Source organism: Poecilia reticulata, linkage group LG3 (assembly GCF_000633615.1).
Source record: "Poecilia reticulata strain Guanapo linkage group LG3, Guppy_female_1.0+MT, whole genome shotgun sequence".
NCBI classification, from domain to species: Eukaryota; Metazoa; Chordata; class Actinopteri; order Cyprinodontiformes; family Poeciliidae; genus Poecilia; species Poecilia reticulata.
This window is the reverse complement of record NC_024333.1, coordinates 16,361,068-16,380,778: the sequence shown is the minus strand read 5'-3', so window position 1 is coordinate 16,380,778 and position 19,711 is coordinate 16,361,068. Positions and strand designations below refer to the sequence as shown.

General features: G+C 38.8%; 1 protein-coding gene across 1 annotated transcript in view; it reads right to left on the bottom strand.

Annotated features, from left to right (window-relative positions):
• The window catches only part of igdcc3 (immunoglobulin superfamily, DCC subclass, member 3), a 64,666-nt gene continuing 44,955 nt past the window's right edge, over positions 1-19,711 (bottom strand). Inside the window, exons 8-14 of the mRNA XM_008405176.2 lie at positions 11,271-11,518; positions 9,495-9,659; positions 8,853-9,041; positions 7,756-7,860; positions 7,479-7,614; positions 7,133-7,343; positions 1-5,910 (exon numbers count right to left, since the gene is read on the bottom strand). Coding sequence (XP_008403398.1) covers positions 5,785-5,910; positions 7,133-7,343; positions 7,479-7,614; positions 7,756-7,860; positions 8,853-9,041; positions 9,495-9,659; positions 11,271-11,518 — 1,180 coding nt within the window. The 3' untranslated portion in view covers positions 1-5,784. The remainder of the gene's footprint in view (positions 5,911-7,132; positions 7,344-7,478; positions 7,615-7,755; positions 7,861-8,852; positions 9,042-9,494; positions 9,660-11,270; positions 11,519-19,711) is intronic.

Sequence of the window (19,711 nt, the reverse complement as noted above, 5' to 3'; positions counted from 1 at the left end):
AAAAAAAGAAAAAAAAAGGTAACAAGACTGACAGGACCTCACCCCGAGACAATCATGTGAACAGGATGCCAGATGGGAACAGGATGAGGATAAGGTGATCATCAGGCGCCAACGAGGGGCAAGACAGACTTTGTCAACTGAAAAGGTCACTCAGCCTTTTTTCATCAATACACACCATTAAAACAGATTGACGATGTGAGACAGGACCATCAATTAGTACCATACTGAGATCACAACATTACTTTTGCCATTATTTGGCTGAATATCACAGTGTTACCATCACAAATCCAATAAGAATTAACTAACACTTTTTTTTTAAAATTGAGCTAAAATAACACATTTGCCTTCTTTTTTTTTATTCTATATTTTCCATGCAGATCTACTGTAGAGTTTACTTTGCCCACTACCTTAAAATACACTGGATCTATCTGCCTTTGTGAAGGAAGTATAAAAAAATATAATACTGATCTCAAACATTGAAGAACAATTACTGTAAATTACCATCTGACGACAAATTACTTTAGAAAGTCTTGAAGCCCAAGATGAGCTTTAAGCAATGTGTGGTCTTTTGGGTAAAATAAAAAAGTCTCCAAGCAGGTAAATTCATTGGATTTGTTAGCAGTTCACAATCATATCAAGGTAATTTGGCAGCAGTTTGATTAAAGTCAAGGATCTTTCAAGGAAAAGGGGTGATTGAACTGTGTGTGAGCTTTAAGAATTTTTTTTTTTCTGATTTCACACACATCTGTGCCACTGAGAACAGAATTACTTACAGACGTACATCACCAATTTAGCTAAACTAAGCCTTTCGTCCTTCCTTCTGACTTGATCTGTTTTCGTGTTTAGATGATGCATATTAAGAGAGAGATAGATGCTCAAGGAAAATGAATTAGAGCCGCATTTCATCACCTTCCTCCAAGCAAAACAGACCCTGTGAATACCCAGCCCACAGCGGCCTATTTATAATGATTTAAAGATTATACATCTACTTTTCTAGTAGTTGCTGTGTAAAAAAATAATTAAGCTTTTGATAATTTTCTAAAGCAACTTAATTTTTTCCTCCTTTGCATTTTAAACCTGAATATATTTTGTCCAAGACCCAAAAGACATCAGAAAGCTACATTTTAGATTACTTAAAAAAAAAAAATCTAAGTCGTCATTGTGAATGTTACTGTTTATCACATTATTCTCCAAAGGTTGCTGTATAACCTGATGTGAAAACATATCCCTCCTTAGGCGTGCTGCAGAGGCAGATGAATAAAAATATATATGAACTAACTCATTATTCTCCCAAACTGTTTCTTCTTTAATTGAATATCAAACAGAAATACTTCACAGGAAACCATTTTGACCTGAACATATTGCAGAATTGTGGAAGAAATCAAGTTTGAGTCATAAGAGCAAAGATCAATGATTCCTGAGCATACAATCTCTCACCAAAATTCAAGGTTTGTTAAACAAAGAAGGGAAAAAAATGCGAACAGACTGTAAAACAGCTTAAACGAGATTAATCTCCACTTTTTACTCAAGGTATCAGTAAGAGTCAAAAGGTCCTCTGTGCTGATGGAGTAACATCACCAGTCAGTCTGTGATGACAGCGCTGAGCAACCCATTAAATCAGACGACTTTCTAATGTTATTCTGCAACATGACAGCCTGACCTATCAAAGTCTAATCGCGCAAACATGATCGCCGTTGAACCAAAGACCCGGTGGATCAGGTTAAATAGTATGGCACTCAGACCTGTCACATCCACAAGGGTGGGCAATTTCCTGCAGGAAGAGATTAACCTTCATTTACAACGAGGGGCGGGGGAAACGAAGTACAGAAGAGAATCACACTATTCATATCCCTAGTGAAACTACTCCCAACAGAGGTTAAATAAAACACTGATTCTCGCTGCGAGTAGCCCTGGAGGGAAAATATCACATTGGTGGCTAATAAATATACACAGAGGAGACATTTAGCTTCAACATTTGATCGACTATTTTGACAGTTTACTGCATTCCCCCCACCCCAGCACGTCCAATGTGATATTAACAATTAGGTACAAGAAATATATGCAAGAAGAACATCCGCAGAGAATTAAGTGTACATAATTTAAAAGGCATACAGCTAGAGACAATTCGTAATGATTACTGAGATGGTAACCACATATACAGTACAGAAGTGCTGGTTTGCATAACACGTGAAAATGACTGCAGAATGGTGGGGGGACTCATACAACTCTACTTTCCACATTTTTGGAAAATTGTGTTAAGAGAGGAACTTTGTTAGGCTGTTTCGCATTCAGAGTTATGAGGAAAGTTTTTTATTTTTTTTATTTTCCCACTCTTATAAATAATCTGAATTTAGTCAAGTTAAGGTCATAAGTCAGTCTTAGCCAGAGAGGAAAATCAATAAACCAATCGTGTGGAATTGTGTGAGTTGTAAGTGTCACCCATTTTTTTTCCTCGGTTTTCTTGGCACAAACACACAAGTGAGAGAAAATAAAGTAAAAAAAAAAAAAAAGAAAAAAAGTGAAGCACATTCACATCTAGAACTAGAAATGAAGTACGAAGTGTTGACATAGTTAGTGTTTGACATAAAGGTCCTGAAAAGTTCTCCCTCCATTTTGTGCGGCCGTGTATCGTTTTTGTGTTTGTCTACCTGCTAAAATTCACTGCTTTACTGTTCATACTCGATAGTTTCTTTTATTAGGACCTGAGAAAAAGGCCAATAACAGGGTTGAGGTAGGTAACCAAAATGCATCTGTGATGACAGAGAGCACTGAGCTGCATAGAGAGGCCCTGTGATTGTTTAGCTACACAACAATCTCTATATGAATGTTTCATTCAGCCCCGCTCTCTGTCTGAAGCCATCAGAGTCTAAAAAGGCAGGTGATCCTGAAGTGTCTGGAGGGAGACGGCTGAGCAGCTGTGGTGGTTTTGGGCAGAGTTGCAGTAGATGAGCAAGACATGGAATATTTTTCATCTACTGGGCACCAGATGTGTAAAAGGCTACCGATTTTTTAGAAGAAATTGCCAGGTGATGTAATGCAAAAGATAAAAAAAAAAACAAAAAAAAAAAAAACAAGACAAAAAAGTAATGCAGCAACAAATATTCATAAAAGTGTTAGAGATACACTGCTGTCAATCTGAATTATGAAAAAATATGATTACTTTTTTCTTTTTTGGAAACTCATATTTGGTCTTTTTTAAAAAAAATATCCAAATCACGTGTGTGTTGTTGACAATAGCAGCTAAAAATCCACATTTAGGTTCTAGCTTTGATGAGGGATCAATATCACTCTTTATATGCTATTTATCTACACACACAAAAAAAACATATGTTGACATATGACAACCTCTTCCATCATTTTCTGCCTTTATGGTAAAATAAGCCAAGTTATATTATGATCAGCTAAAACTAGCTGCAACACCCTTAAACCTTTTCAAATTGTATCACTTTACAACCACAGATTTCTGTAGTTATCATTGGGATTTTGTGAGCTAAAGCAAAACAAAGTTTTGTAGAATGAAAGCTATGCAATGTGCTTCTAGCAGTTTGCCTTTGTTAGCAGGAACTAGTCGGAGTTGACAGGAATAAGGCCGACACGCTTTAATATTCAGTCAGAGTTACAATAGAAATGTCTAAATCAGGAAACGTTAATGTTTTAGAACAGGCTGGTCAAAGTCTAATTATAACTCAAACTTTGTAGGAAGATTTTGAAAACTGATGATCAAATCTGGTCTCAATCCACTGAGCCCAGGGAACTGAATATTTATGCACACCATACTTTTCAGATCTCTCAATGCAGTGTATCATTTTTCCACCCCACCACAAATATACACTATTTTGTCTAGTTGGTTCACATAAAATCCCAATAACTTTGATTGAGGTTTGTAGAGGGACAAAAAAAAGTTAAAAGGTTTGAATATTTTGAATAAGGCAGTGTAAATAAACTAAGTTTTGTGTTATGAGATGCTGTTGCTTCTTTTACAACAGCATAGTGATCTAGATTAACTAGCTACATATTTGTTGTTGAAGATTTTTGCCCGGTTATGCCGACTCAACTTCCCTGATTGCCAGCTGGACAAAAACGGATGGAAAGATAGATAAAAGAGTAGCATTGATCTTCTCATCTCCAGGAAAAACGTACTAAAATGTAGTCATTAAGGTGTTAACACCAGTAATTTTAGAAAAATAATTTCATTTTTTTATCTGTCTGATAGGATTAAATCGATTAAAAACAAAACTATAGAATATTAATACAATAGAAGAATAGAATAGAAACAGCAAGGGACCCAGAAAGGGACAATCATCACTGCACCACCTGTAGTTGCAGTGATAACATACTGCTTCTGGTTTAGCTTGACAATAAATATCAGATCTTTTTCATCTTCAGTACTCATGAGGATATAAACAGCAATGCAGTGTATCTCTAATGAACTTTTCCTTACACTTAACCTATCGCCATTGACAAATGTGACCTTTAAATAAAAAGGAAGATAGCTCCCAACTTAGTTCACACATATTTTTCAACTCATTGTATACAATGTTATCCGTCTGTCATCTTGCATGAGGTACTGACACTCTACAAACATCATATTCAGCAACACGGCGGGGAGGGGAGCCAGGACTTCACAAGGGGGAGAAAAACAAGGGTCTTCATTATGCAATAAAAAAATAAAACAAACTACAACAACAACAGTGACAACATTAACTTTGTTATCTTGAGGTAGAACAATAATTTCAGCATTTGGAAGTGCTTTATGTTGGATGCTCTTTTGTCCGTTTTTACATCATTAAGAAGGAGAGGAGAGACGATTGTTGACTTCTGAGGTAGAGCAGCACCTGATGTCGTAGTTACGCAACCAACTGGTTCCTCCAAATTTGTCGAGTGATCGTGAGCACAGGGGAAGGTAAAGTCATTACAGCTTCCCGCAACACATTCATTCCGGCTGAGGTAGGCTTAAGTCCACTTGTAAGGTTCACACAGCCAAGTCTAGAACCTGCATGAAGGCCAAAAACTCATAAAAAAAAATGTTGATATTACTGAAACAAAGTCCTGAGACAGAAGATATCGAATCCCTGGAAGAAGGTTGAGGTTTTCTGAGTACGAAGGTGGACTCATTGGTGGTTAAGAGCAGGCAGCGAGTCTTTGACATCCACAGATGCAGAGAGATAAGACCAAGAACTTAAAACCGCTTCAACGAATGGATGAGAAGGTCAGAATGTGCATCTCAAAGTCTGGTCTCAGAAAAATGTGAAATAGTCACAAAATCCAGAAAACCTCACTTCTGAACAGCAGACCAAAGCATTTTATATATTTGGGGCTCATCCAGCTAATTGTTTTTATATAGCACCATCCAGCAGACCTTACAACATTCACTCCTTTTGGGAATGTTCCATAAAATATTACGACTCTGATTTTGCAGGTTATTTTTTAGAATATTTTAATGCAAAAATAATAGCGTAAATTACACCTGTGTGCACAAATTGACTGACACAATTTTGTGACTATTTCAAATTTCCCCAGCGACAGCTCATATATAAACATAAAAATACATTTTCAACAAGGACATTCAGGGGTCTCTATTTTCTGTGCTGCCAAACACCATAAAATGAATAAAACACTCCAACAAACCGTCCCAGATCCTCCAGAACCTCTTAACTTACTCATAAAAAATTTCTTTGCACAAAAGGAAAGAATACTTTGAAAAGAAACACTTGTCGACCTGAGTGAGAGAAAAGTCTAAGTGGACACTAAAAGTGTCGAATGTGAATGGGCCTTCATACATGATTAGCCTTGGTCTGGCTGAGCCGCAGCGACTGAAGAATGCTCCTGAAACGGCGTCTCCCTCTCCTCTACGAACTCATCCAAAGGTATCGTCGACAGCTGGGTGTTGTTCAGAATGTAGGAGTTTGACTGAAAAAAACAAGCAAACAAGAGTTGCAAGTCAAATACCAACATGGCTGTTCAAAAGACCACAATGTTCCCCTTTTACATTTTTTCTGTCACTTTTTTCAGACTGTATCTACTGTTTTACTTCAGTATATTATTTAGCTATATGATCACAAGGTGATTATGTCTATTTAAGTGCAACATTTGTTTATAAAAAGTTCGACTTTAACTCTGTGGAGTAAAAAAACAAAAAACGATTAAGTGATAAATTAGGCTGTTCCTAACGACAGGTAAAATTTTATTTTGGCTGCCTCAGACGTTGCTTACAACACGTAATAAAAATATGCGTGCATTAGCAGCAACTCCACAGTTTTTAAGTATCAACAGCACCATGAACCAGTTCCATCAGTTCCATCACATATACAAAAACACCAGACTGCTGTCAGGAGGAATCATGACAGAAGACGGTTTCTACAATGGTTGGTAAATAATAAATTAGATGCTAACAGAGATAACAAAATATTTAAGAAAATAAGAATTTGGGTAAATGACGAAAAAAGTGAGAAATTTGTATTCAAACATTTACTTGGATTTATTGATCTGTGTGTGAAGTCATTTAAGTCACAGTTTATTTTCTTATCTGCCAAGTTTTTCCACAAAATGTGTATATGTTTAAATATATACACATTTTGAGTATATGTTTATATGTGTATATGTTTTTAATGTTATTTTTTTCAAAATGCTTTGCTTTGGAACTTATTACTCTAAATATAAATTAATGACTTACTGACTGACTTTTTACAAATATTTCAGTATTCAGCATATTTCATAATTTCATTATTTCAGTGTTTTTTTTCTTGAATGGGAATTGCAGGTACATGAACAAAAGCAAAAACAAAGTAGAGTGCCTGAGTGCCGCATCATTTTGGTGTTCACCCTCATACTGTTGGTCGCCATGGCTGCATTTTTCACTATTGTAGTGGTAAATGTACCTCAGTTTACTAATAAAACTAAAACAAAAGAAATGTAAGACATTTAAAATTTTGTGGGATTCTGTATCTGCACACAAACTTTGGGTTGTGTGTTTTCAGTGAAGAGCCGAGTTTTCATTCAGTAGGGCTGATCCTTATTCTTACAAAAAAAGAAAAATAGAAAAAAAACTAAAACATTACAAAATCAGTTTAAATATTTGTTTAAAGAACCACTACTTTAAGTCTGAACCACAGCTCTGTTTGTCAGCACACACCATGCAGGCATCCTGCGTGTTGGGTTGAGTGAAGAGTCTCTCAAGCTCGTTGCTGTCGACCACTTTCTTCCCTGCAGCGCTGCCATTGACCTCCATCTCTCTCCTGGCAGCCCCGTTGAGCCCAGAGGCCCCCTGAGAAGAGGAAGAGGATTCCAGGACTGCGCTGTGTCCTGCCTGGGGGGTGGCCTGAACTGTCTTACACATCATTAGCCTGGAGATTGCACCAACACACACACACACACACATATATATATAACACTTTACTGCTGTATGAACATTAACCCTAGAAAATGCAGGCAGGTTGCTTCCATTGTTTTCATTTATTGTTGGGGATGTTTGCTCTGACCTGCCGCGGTAGCTGAACACGAGGAAGAGCACGCAGAAGACGATGCAAGTCACACCGATGTGGATTCCAATTATGATGCCGGTGGTGGAGGTTTTGCTCTGTTCGTCTTTCACACAGTCACACGAGCCGTCCAGCACTGAAGAAACGCAAGACGTGTTGGTGAGGGAGTGGTGAGGTTCACGTAGGAATGATGGGTTAACTTGATGTATTCAGAAAGAAGATGAAGAGGGTCATGTGTGGCAGTATGGAGGTTATTCAAACAAAAACAATAAATCACCAGATTTTTCCAGTGCCTCGCGAAGTGAGACGAATCTGGTGGTGGCATTCCCGTCTCCGTGCTGGTTGTATGCAAGCAGCTTTATCTCATAAACCATAGAAGAATCTGAAGAGAGAAAAACAGAAAAAGGTAAAAAATATATATATTTTCAACTTTTAATCGGAATAAGACATTGTTGAGCTCTTTAACCATATGAATTCAGTTTTAATATGTAGTCATGTAATCCATATTGCTAAGTTTTTCATGGCAGGATAATCATTTTAAATGACAACCTTAATGAGAGATACTAGCATTGGGAACATTATTCTTTCTTTAACCTTAAGTATAAAAACTGTGATTGATGATGTTTAATGACTTTATAAAGAATGCATAATACCACTCTGTGTGTAAGGCCCTCTGCACATTTGTTCATAGACTAAAACAGTGCTTACATCACAGGACACCAAACAGGAACCTAAACCTATTCTCAGAAGGAAAGAAAGAATATGTTTCCTAATCTGTAACAAAACGATTAGAGAAATAACATTATTATGGTAAAGAAATGCTTTTTTTGCTGTTTCTCTAAAATGGTGTGCTTTTCTGTTTTCACTTTTATCTTTCTGAGCACATTAGATTACACTGCAGTACTGTGCAGGACATTAACTACCATCCTTCTGAAGTGATGGTAGTTACTGCAGCATGAGCCATGAAGGAAATACAGCATTAAAAAATAATAATACAACAACAATTGCCTTGGACAGAATGAGAATCAGTGCATCAGAGTTCTTGTTTAGCCAAGATTTAGAAAGTAGAGAGTGTCTAAGATGTACATAAAGCAGCCAAAGTCCCATGAAAATACTTCACAACAAAAAGTCTGAAGAAGCATTACATTTACTGGCTCCTTAAGTCTTGTGCGTTAGAAGAGAAAATATACAGAATTTACATTTGCTCATCATCCAACTATTTTCTGGAGCAAACATTAAATTGTGCCATTGTTAATACATTTTGGCAAATCATCTCCCAATTGTAGCAGCTTAAGAATACCTTAGTTTGAATGCCAACAAAACACAACCCCCCCGCATCATAACTTTCAATTGCTGTGCAGCAGTGGGCCTCACCGAGCTGAGTGATGTTGTACTGAGTGATGTTGCGAAGAAAGTGGATGGGACCAACGAACAGTGGTGTGTGTGCTCTCCTGTAGTAGAGTCTGAAGCCTTGATGTGGGCCCATCTTGGAGGAAGAGTCCCACATTACTTGTACAACGCTGCTGTTCAACACTTTGGTGAAGAGGGAAGGAGGAGCGGGAACTGCAACGCAAAACAACATGTCAGCCAGAAGAACAGCAGCAGGTGGGAACTGGTTGAAAAAGGATTACCGTAAAAAAACAGACTAGTCAACAGCTTATGGAAAACTAACAAAAATACTTGAATTTCTAACTACAATGGAGTTGCTTGGTCTTTCAATATTTAGAAAAATAAACTAAATGCAAGTGATCAACAATATGTCAAAAATACATTGTTTTTGTACGTATCATATTTATTATCTCCTATGTTTAATAATCTTTGTAATCAGCTTTTGGATCTGACGTTAACAATTGTCAAAACTGAAGCCAAACCAAACCAGATTAGCAGGCGTCACAAATCAGGTGTAAGGTACTAAAGAAGTAATCCCAGGGTAATTGGTCCAATCCTGCTCTCTTGCACACTGCGGTAAGTGATTTTAATGGTGAGAGATGAGCTTCTTCTGCAAGTCAAACTCACCCTCGCCGTGAGTGCTCTCTGCAACACTCTCCGAGGGTTTGCTGGCTCCGTGGGATGTGTAAGCCTTAACGTAGAACGTGTAACTGGTGGAGGGCTCCAGGTCACGGATGACCTGCTGCAGTGTCACCTTACTGACCGCCTCCTCATACTCCATTTCCAGTGGGTCTGGAAGGGAGAAGATGGCGGAGAAAGAAGATGCTGTTAGAAGGAGATGCTTTTGAAAGGTTCCAATTTAGGAGATGAACGGCTGGCGAAATGAAAATGTTTTCTATTAAAGGAGAGAAAATAAAAAATAATATAAAAATGTGATATATGTCATTATTGTCCACTTCCTTGATTTTACAAAGGTTCTTCTGTGAGTTAATATGTACTCCAGCTTGGCCCAGCGAGCCTAAAGATTCGATGATGGGGTAAATTGCAGGGTGGAGTGATGAGTGGATAAACGGAGTAAACGGGAGAGTTGGACAGGTTACAGGATTTTTATTGCTTTTAATTCAGACAGACCCAACCATAACTGCTATCTACATCCATTCCTCAGTCTGTTGGGCCATTCGATCTGCTGGTAATTACAGCAGATCCTACGGGTTGGTCCTCCCCGGGGCCCTTAATTACCCATCCTAGAGAAATACTGAGGTTACCATCAGATGTGAGTCTCACAGGTTTTGGACGAGTGAAAGTGTACGTGTCAGTGTGTGAAAGAACCTTACACCTCTTAGTCTTGGCAATGACAAATGTGTTTGGTGATTCAATAACAAACGTGCATCATTTTAAGCCTGAAATCAAAATGTAATTCCACACAAACATCCATACCATGACACTCTTTTACAATGCATCACTCTCATTTTTAACCCACATAATAAAGTTTTTTCTAAAGAATATAAGATAAAGTGGAATAAGATTAATGGTTGACTTTGACAAGCCTTTCAATCAATATGCACCGAACACTTGAATAATTATTGGGTTTTCCCGTTTTCATTCTGCTTTTTGAAATTTAAAGAAAGGTCTGAATCGCTGACATCCATCAGATGTCCAATGTTCACCATCATGCATCTCATGGGTCTGTGCAGCTCACATTTCCGTCCTCCTACGCTTCATGTCGAGCTCTGATCTGAATTAAAATGCCAGTTCAGAAGATCAGACCAGCATAAGTCTCAGATATAAGCATGCAGCAGAAGTTACACCCGGCAGCATCCAGGACTCAAAGAATGACCTTCCAGCTTTGGCACTGCACTCAAAGTCTTCGTCTTCACTTTGAATGCAAAAATAAAGACAGAACAAGCCAAGTAGGCTTTGGCAAGAGATGCATTCAGACTCCGTTTTATGTATATTTAGTACTTTTTGTTGAAATGCCTGTGAAGAGAAGATCTCCTCTGCTGAATCTCTTACATATGTTAAGACACATTATATGTTCTTTGTTGTAGCCCAAGGTGCAATTACATTCACTGTGCTGAAAAGATGCGGCCGCCTGGGTGCTAAAGCTCATCTGGATTGGATATCAGTGTTTCCCGAATTTGTATAAAACTACTTAAAGCTCTAAATTTGAAATCAGATCACACAGTAAGTAATAGCTACTCTCAGTGTAAACAGAACTGTCAGCGTGACAAAATGAGCCTAGAAAAAGATAAATACAAAACAAAAGAAAATCTGGATTTGCCTAGTTTGCATCCTTTCATTGGGGTTTCTCGGTGTCAAATCTTCATGTTGTGAGAATTGGAAAAATACTTCTTAAAAACAGCAACAGGGGCACCAACATACATTTCTTGTTTCAGTCCCTACCTGATGTCTTGCGAATGTGGAGCACATATCCGATGATGTCCTGAGTGTTCTGGTCGGGCTCCTTCCAGGACACCTGAATGGTGGTGGGGGAGAGGGCCTCGGCCTGCACCTGGGTGGGCTCACCAGGCAGTCCATCTGCCCACAGCACGGTGAGCCGAGCGCTGGCCTGAGTGGAGCCAGCGCTGTTCTCAGCGATGCACTGGTAGATGGCCTCATCCTCCTGGCTGATGCTGTAGATCGTCAGAGTGCTTTGAGAGCAGTGGAGGCAGCAGGAGGAGGTGGAGGAGGAGCAAACAGAGACAAAAAGAGATGGAAGAGTTGAGTTTCTAAAACTGAAAACTAACACCACAGTGCTTTCACAAGTATTCAACATTGTGTATTAGTTGCCTTTTGTACACGGACCAAATATTCCCACCCTTGAACACTTTGCCATGGTGTAACAACAAATTAATTTTCCAACACAGTCATGTATACTGGACGTGTCAGAAAAAGCATACATGGTTTAATTAACGCGTGCAATACATTAAAGTTTTTCTATCAGCTTTGCATATTTAGGTATTGACATTTTTGTAAAAAAAAAAGAGAAAAAAAAAGGTCTAGCTCAATCAGATTGAATGGAGAACTCGCATAACAGTTTAAGATTTTCCACTGATTACCATTTGGATTTGGATTGGTACATTCTAACACAATATGCTCTATTTTAAAGTTCCAAAAAAATTAATCAATCACTTGTGTGGTGTGTTCATTTATTTTTTATATGCTAATATGGGAGAGACATTTTTTCCACAGATGCTAGATGATAAGTAGGTACTAATTATGTGAATTCTTGAAGGCAGTTAGTTGGACTGGTTCTCATTTAGAGGCACCAGAAAAAAAACGGATCCGAAATAAAATGAAAGCCACAGTTTTCTTTTTTTTATTTTTAGTTCTATTTGAAATTCAGTGTTTGAATACATGTAAATTCAACTGTAATTAAAAAGTATAATTTTCATTCTAATTTAAAATTCGGCACCACTGATGGTAGCTCTAAGACATTAATTCCTAATCAGACACAATGAAGTTTGTGAATGTAAAAAAATAAAATAAAATGTAAGTGGTGTATGAATATTTTCACATTCATACATTATTATTATATCACTATACAGCATATTATACATTCATACTGTATGTTATTATTTGCAAAACACCAACCCTTTGAACGTTAACTTGCAAACACACTACTTCAGTGTCACAATCGTAGTGTCTGCTGCCTGGTGGCAGCCGTGATAAATAAATGACGTTGGGGTTCATGAGGACAAATTTCCAGGTGAGTCAGAACGCGGACCACTGAGGTGTGGACCATTTAAATCTATCAAGTTGATGTAACACCGCTGATGGCAGAAATGTCACCTAACCTTGTGGAATCACTCAGTGCTGGTGTGCATGCGTTCAAGAGTTATGGCACTGTATGTCATGTACGCTGCGCTCTGAACAATTTGGTGGCTCCTTGCTGGGGGAAAAAAAATGAAAGCACCGTCATCATATTGTACTGTGTTATGGGCATTTATTAGATTAGAGATTACTCTGAAACAGAAGAAAAAAAGTTTGTGGCGGAAACTGACACAGCATTGCATGTTAAAACTGGCTGGTCACAGCACAGCTCAGATATTATGAAACAGTGTATAATTTAATAAATGTCCAAATATAAAAATGTCTGCATTTAAGCAAATGGACTTAAATGTAATTGCATCATGTCTTGGGGAAAAAGAAGAGGATACAGCATAAAATGTAAATGGGACATTATTTCTGTCAAGCGCACAAAGCCTCGTGCTCTGCTGAGTGAGAGCAAAGAGATTTGTGACACAAATTCCTGCGTGACAGACAGCAGAGGAATGCACGGACCGTCCTCACTCATGCAAACCGAATACATCGTGTCCTGAAACTCCCCTAGGATCCAATACACCCATTTCAGGGTTTCAAAAAATGTAATTTTCCTGCATCAGTGAAACCTTTCATCTGCCTGCGCACACATGTGAATTCATGTACCTATAGATACACACATACACGCATATATGCCCCCCACTCTCTACTGCACTGCTGCCACACACTGCTCTTTGTCCTCGTGGTTCTATCTCTGCTTGGTTGCCTTCCCACTCACATGGCAGATATCTTCTTAAAGAAAACGTATAAGGCAGCTTTGTATGCGATTGTGCATGGATATGCACAATACATATTCGCTTATGTGTGGAAGTTTTAAGACAAGAACACACAAACGTATTGAAACATTTTCACCACTATGGAGGTGAGGAGTAACCTATGATTTCATACGTTTCTTTTCTCTATTTTAAGCCGAGACTATTTTATTTATTCTTTAATATATGGAAGAACAGACTCACAAAGCACAAGCAGCGACAAGCGAAAGAGTGAGCTACGTAGAAGTGCTACTGAAATAAAGCTGATGTCAAGACCCCCCCCCGACTGACATTTTAAAGAGATTAGCAGGGCTTTTCTTTTTTATTTAGGTTCTGCTGTGCATTAAGTTTAAACAGGAAAAGTGAGTGGCACATGATTTCAACCTCTCAGAGTACGTCCCTAATCTGTCACCTGCTGTTTGTAAGAGCCTGTCAAGCAAAATGTCATCTCCCTTTGATGGACGAGATTCATCCTTGGAGTGTTGAAGCAAAATTTATCAAGACGCCACCAACTTCCACCAAGGAACAGCGAGTAATTTATGGGAAGAACAGCATGTCAGCCTGGAGGGTTAAATTTCAACACCTCCTGGATCTGGAAAATGGGGCATAAGGAAAAAAAAAAGAAGTGGCATCTCAGGACTCAATAGTGGTGTATGGTTCAGTTTCTGGGTCAGTACGCAGAATTAAATCATTCCATTTCCTTTTCAAAATAGATGTGCTGGGATACAGCTATGTGCGGCAGAATAGGCTGCGAGGTGGAACAGCCATTATTCCACCCAGCCTGCCAGGTGGATTCAATCTGTATCGTTATCAGGTCAATAAGGTCCAACCAATCTCACCTCTGACCCTGAAGGTGGCTGTACGCCAGGCCTCAGCTTGCCAATCAACCATTATATTTGTGACAGCCTTTCATATTTGCGATGGATGGAGTGTTTGATGGCAGGCAGCCTGACCAGATGCCAGAGAAGCAGGAAAAATAAGGAGGCCCCTCGGGAAGCACCACCGGTGCCACCGGGGCTTGATGGACCCCTGTGTGTGTGAAAGGAAGTGGGGGGGGGATTTTCTGCTTGTTGACAAGGTACAGTAACATTCAAAAGTGTGTGACAAGCCACAGACGTGTGATCATATCCGGCTGAAGCGCAGCTCAGATGTGGTGTTAAACACTTTTTATTGTGACATGAAAGTTTAAGTAGAAATGAACAAACGACAGAAATGTGTTAAGAGTACAAGTTGGTACATTAGTGTGCTTGATTTGTGTCAAGGGTTTGGGAATGGCATCACACATGCATGTCAGAAAACTACAGCTAGTGGCAGATTGTTTATGTTATTGGGGGTAATTTAGATTGTCAATGGAAGCCAACATCAATGTATTGGTCTTCACTCCAAAGGAACATGTTAAAAAAAATAGAGGGTATGCTGTTCATACCTGCAACTTGCACTAAATTTTGTATGTGCAGAGGCCATATTGAATACCAACTCAGGAATGTTGGGTAATTTCCAACTTTCCCAGTTAATATTCAAACTTTGGGGATGTCGTTCTTCTATTCCTAACAGGAAATTCAGCAAATCTGACTTTATTAGTGGAAAGGAAATGAACCATAATTCAATAAAAAAAAAAGAAAATCTGTGACACTTTTGTTCGTATTTATGGATGTGTTTGTACTCATGTGATCAAATTGCATTACAAACACTTGTGAAAAAGTGAAAAAAGAAGCATAAGAAGGGAAAGATTTTAAATATCAATTTTACAGAATTCTGAACCAAATGAGTACATTTATTTATTTATTCATTTATACATCATGAGGGAAAAAAAGTGAAACTAAAAAGAAACCACATAGCACAAGAAAGAAAAGCTAGAAAAAATGCATCTTTAAAATAATAAAAGACAAGACAAAACACTCATACTCAAAAAACAAATGAAATAAATAGGCTGGAGCCCAAATGTCAATTTGTGTCACCTGAACCAAATGATCATATTTTCAATAAAGCAAGCTGCAATATAGAAATATTTTAGTTTCAAAGCTTCCTCTAAAGCTCATTATGATGCTACACATTTTTTTATTTCCCGATTAAGTTCGGTACATAACTTAACTTCCAAAACTGAAACACATCTGTGTTTTATGGTAGTTCTCATGGTTCTCTCGAGACACAACTCAGTGAAGGTCGCTTTGCAATTGAAATGATTATTCCAATCACACAGCTCACATTGATATGCAACATTAGACCCTGGATGTACACAATATGTGAGGGACAAAAGGAAGAAAGGCGAAAGAGAAGAAAGGATATGGGAGGCGTAAGTCTGGAATTCAGGCAGTTCGCTTGTTGTGAGCGCCCTAAACCAAGCTGTCCTGTCCTGACAAGCTGACGGCATCATTTACTCATCAGTTTGAGGTCACTTCACAGATTGACGGATGAGGCAGCGGGTCAGGGTGGAGGGGCAGCTGACAGTGGGGTTTTAGGATCTGTTGTTCAGCTGCTTAGTCCATGTTTACCCTCTGTTGTTTCCGAGCAGCGCCCCATCAAAAGGCAGTGGGGCCGTTCTGGATTCAGCGAGAGTGAAAAGGAGGAAAATATGGGGACAAAGAGAGAACAGGAGGAAGAGGTGTGGATGGAGGGGGAAGGGGAGCGGAGCTGCCTGTGCCTTGAAAGGAGGGAAGGACCAAAGGATATGACTGATTATAGGAAGGTCAGAGGTCAAGGCCAATGCTCAGGCCTCGTCTCCTGATATAATGGGGCAGGAAGAAATACATGGGGTGAAGAGAGAGAAAACACAACCCCCCAAAAAGCAGGCAAAAGTAGAAAAGAAGGGAAACAAACTTTGAGACCATTTTAATTACAAATTTCCACATTAGCGTGGAAGGCAGTTCTCTCAGATGTCGGCCGTTAATTAAATTAAAGAGCACGCCGCTCACACGCTCACTTGGAACAAGTTACACATGAATTATTTCCTGTCATCGGCAACAGTATCACTTTAAGACAATGCCGACCGAGCTCTCATATCGTTGTGCCGTCTGATGAGAGATCACAGCGTGCACGTATTGGCTGATCATGCGTTGCTGCTTTGCAGACATGAGGATGAGGTAAACCCTCATATGCATAATTAGCAACAGCTTTAGCAGAGGCTTTGAGAAAACGTGTTTCACAGGAGCCTGGTCAGTCGGGGCTGGTAATGAAAGGCCTCACAAAGCAGCGTGTTTGTTTGTGCTTAGGAGAGTGTGCTGCTGCGTGTGACAGAGTCTTGTGAGGTGTGACAATTCACCATGAGCGCCAAGTCGACTCTTCTGTCCTGTCATTCAGCCAGCTTCACTCCCTCCGTTTCTCGGTGTGTGGATTATGCATTCAGATGAGGGGTAAAGGGCAGCATGATAGTGAATTTTTATGTTTGATTATGCACGTGTGTGAAATGAATGAGGCTATGTACGATTGGCCTATTTGTGCAAATATACGCTTGCCTTTTTTTTTTTTTGATTAATGCGCATGCAAACGCGCGAGTGAATTAAACGTACAATCGATTCTGCTTCCGATTTGCACTTGAAGGTCAGAGTCATGGGAAATGGCAAAGAGGAGAAGTCTTTCTATGTACATGCACACAAACTCATGGTAATGTGAGCCACACCACCTTAATCAAAATCTTTCTACAGGGGTTTTTGTACTGCATATCCTCTAATCCATCAGCCATAATATGAGTACATAAATACATGAATATACACGTGGAGCTGGATAACTGTGCCGCCTGCAGCTCTTGAATTTATTTGCATGTCATTACTTTTGATTTGGGTGCCACTGGAAGGTAACTTGTGCCTGATCTAATTTGATATTTTTTGATTTCTAAAACATTTGACTTCAGATGAAACTCTACAAGCTTTCCAACAGCGTTGGTTAAATGTAAAATTTACTGAATTGCTAGGCAGAGTAACAAACATTTTAGTATTAATGCCTTTATACACATTTTTGCTGTGTGGCTAAAACTGATTGAAAACATAATCAAATGTTACTAATGAGAAGATTTGTTTAATAGTTAAATTATTGTCGGTGAAAACCAAACAAAACTGTAAGAATATGTTCAACATTTTAACAGTCAGTGTGAGTTATTGCAGAAATGCAGCATCGTTCACCCGACGTTAAAAGCTTTGGACTTTAATGGAACTTTTTACATATTGAAGCTGTTCTTCAACATGCCTTTACAAAAGTTGTACAAAGAAGTGGAGGATCGAAGCACAATACATACCATCCACAACTATGACACAGATGTTTGCAAGTGTTTGTTTCAAAGTCTGAGTCAATTTTAAAGATGTGGAGGCAAATCCAAAAGGCGAGACAAAACTGACTGAGCCGAACATTTTCTCATCTAATCACCAGCATCTAGTGCAGCTTTAACTCTGCATATGATTCCAAAGCCAGACTGTTTGTCTTTAGGTCTAAAATACCACATTAATGTTCAATAATTATATCCCACCATTTTAATCTTTACTAACACACATCTTTTAATCTTTTAACATTTATTTCACCATCCAAAACAAACCGACAAAAGTTTGCTTCGTATTATTTTGAAAATTGATCAAATGTAACATTTCCCCCATTAAAAATAGAAGTTAGTATTTATGCTCTAAGAAAAATAAGAGAATCAGTGTTTTAGGAGTTACCTTAAGAGAAATCAGGTGCACATCCAATTATATTAAATGTTGTGAATTAACTAGTCAGGAGCTTACAGCGTCAAGACATCATCATCCCAACATTCATGACTGCTTAAAGATGTAGCAATCTTAATATTATAAAGATCAACGTTTGAAGAAAATAGCAAAAAATGAATAAATACTGATTTCCACCAACAAGGATTCAAATAAACATTTAGTTTGGTGTTAATTTCAGTTTGGTTCATTCAGAGTGTTTCTGCAGACAACAATTTATCTCCCAGGACGCGAGCGCAATCTTCTGAACAGCTTTAAACACCTTCACATCTGCATTATTGCACCCAGCTGTGAAAAAGAATGACGTTGTTTCATGTTCTTTCCACCCACTGTGCAGTTCAGTGACACAGTCTTAAGATGCTCTTGAAGCTGCTCTGTTCTCCACACGCCTGATTACATTTCTTGGCCACCTAGCTGAGTTTATGGGCTCATTAGCTAATGGTGGAGCTCAAGCTGAGGTCTGCCTCTATACCCAATCACAGAGTTCAGTTTGTGATGCATGGGATTCATATTACAGCGGGTCATCTGTAACGGAGGGACGAGGAAACGAAGTGACGCTCCGACTACTCATCCCATCTTTCAGGTCTCTCTTCCTCTTTGCCCATTTGTTCTTCCTGCAGACTCATCGTTTCTCCCTCAAGCGCTCGTTCATTTCCACCCTTTTTAATTCAACATTTCAGTCGGGCTTCTCATCCATTCCTTTCCTGTTCTCTTTCTGCCTTTAGCATTCTCTCATTCCATCTGTCTCACTAATACAGGGTAGTAGATGCAAGTAGGAGTGGAGAAATGAATGTGAGCAATGGGCATGTCTGATCCTTTCACTCACTGCAGCGGAGTGTAAGCATTGATTTTTTTTTTCTCCAGCATATTTCATTCAATACATTTACTTCATTCTTCTTTCATGATAAATAATGATGTACTTGGATAACTGTGGCCAGGGTCAACTGGGAAAATTGAACTTTGGATGTGCCTTAAGCCATAAAAAAAAAAAAAAACTTGCATCAAAAGCTCATTTTAAAATGGGTTTTTGACCCACCCATATTCATGCAAAGTTCAGTTTCCAATCATGTCACAAGAGGATTTAGGGGAAGGATGGAGACAATGGACACATAAAAAGATTCAAACCACATGCGTACAAGGAGTAGGACAGGGAGCAGAAGTGATTAAATACAACATTTTTAAAAATATCTCACAGGCATTTATCAAATTTCAGATTTTCTAAGTTCACTGTGGGTTGGATGGGGAGGCGAAGGAGCCCTTCATTGCAGTAAGTAGACGGGGGTGCAACAGGTCCAGCGCAACAGGACCAAAACAGAGACAAAGTCTAAAAAGTGGCTTAAATTTAACTACAAAAGGCAAATTCTGGTATATATCCCAGTATGGATTGGAGTCTGCCAGTAGACGGTACTGATTGTTTTTTTTTTTTTTTAACCATCAAATATCTACTTAACTATCTTTAAGCCTGTATACATGCCTTCTCAATAAGTGAGAAATAGGAGCGGCTCCAACCCTCCTGTGACCCTGGAGCATAAAGTGGGTATCACAAAAGAAGAAATCAATGAATTGCACAGCCTGTTTAGTT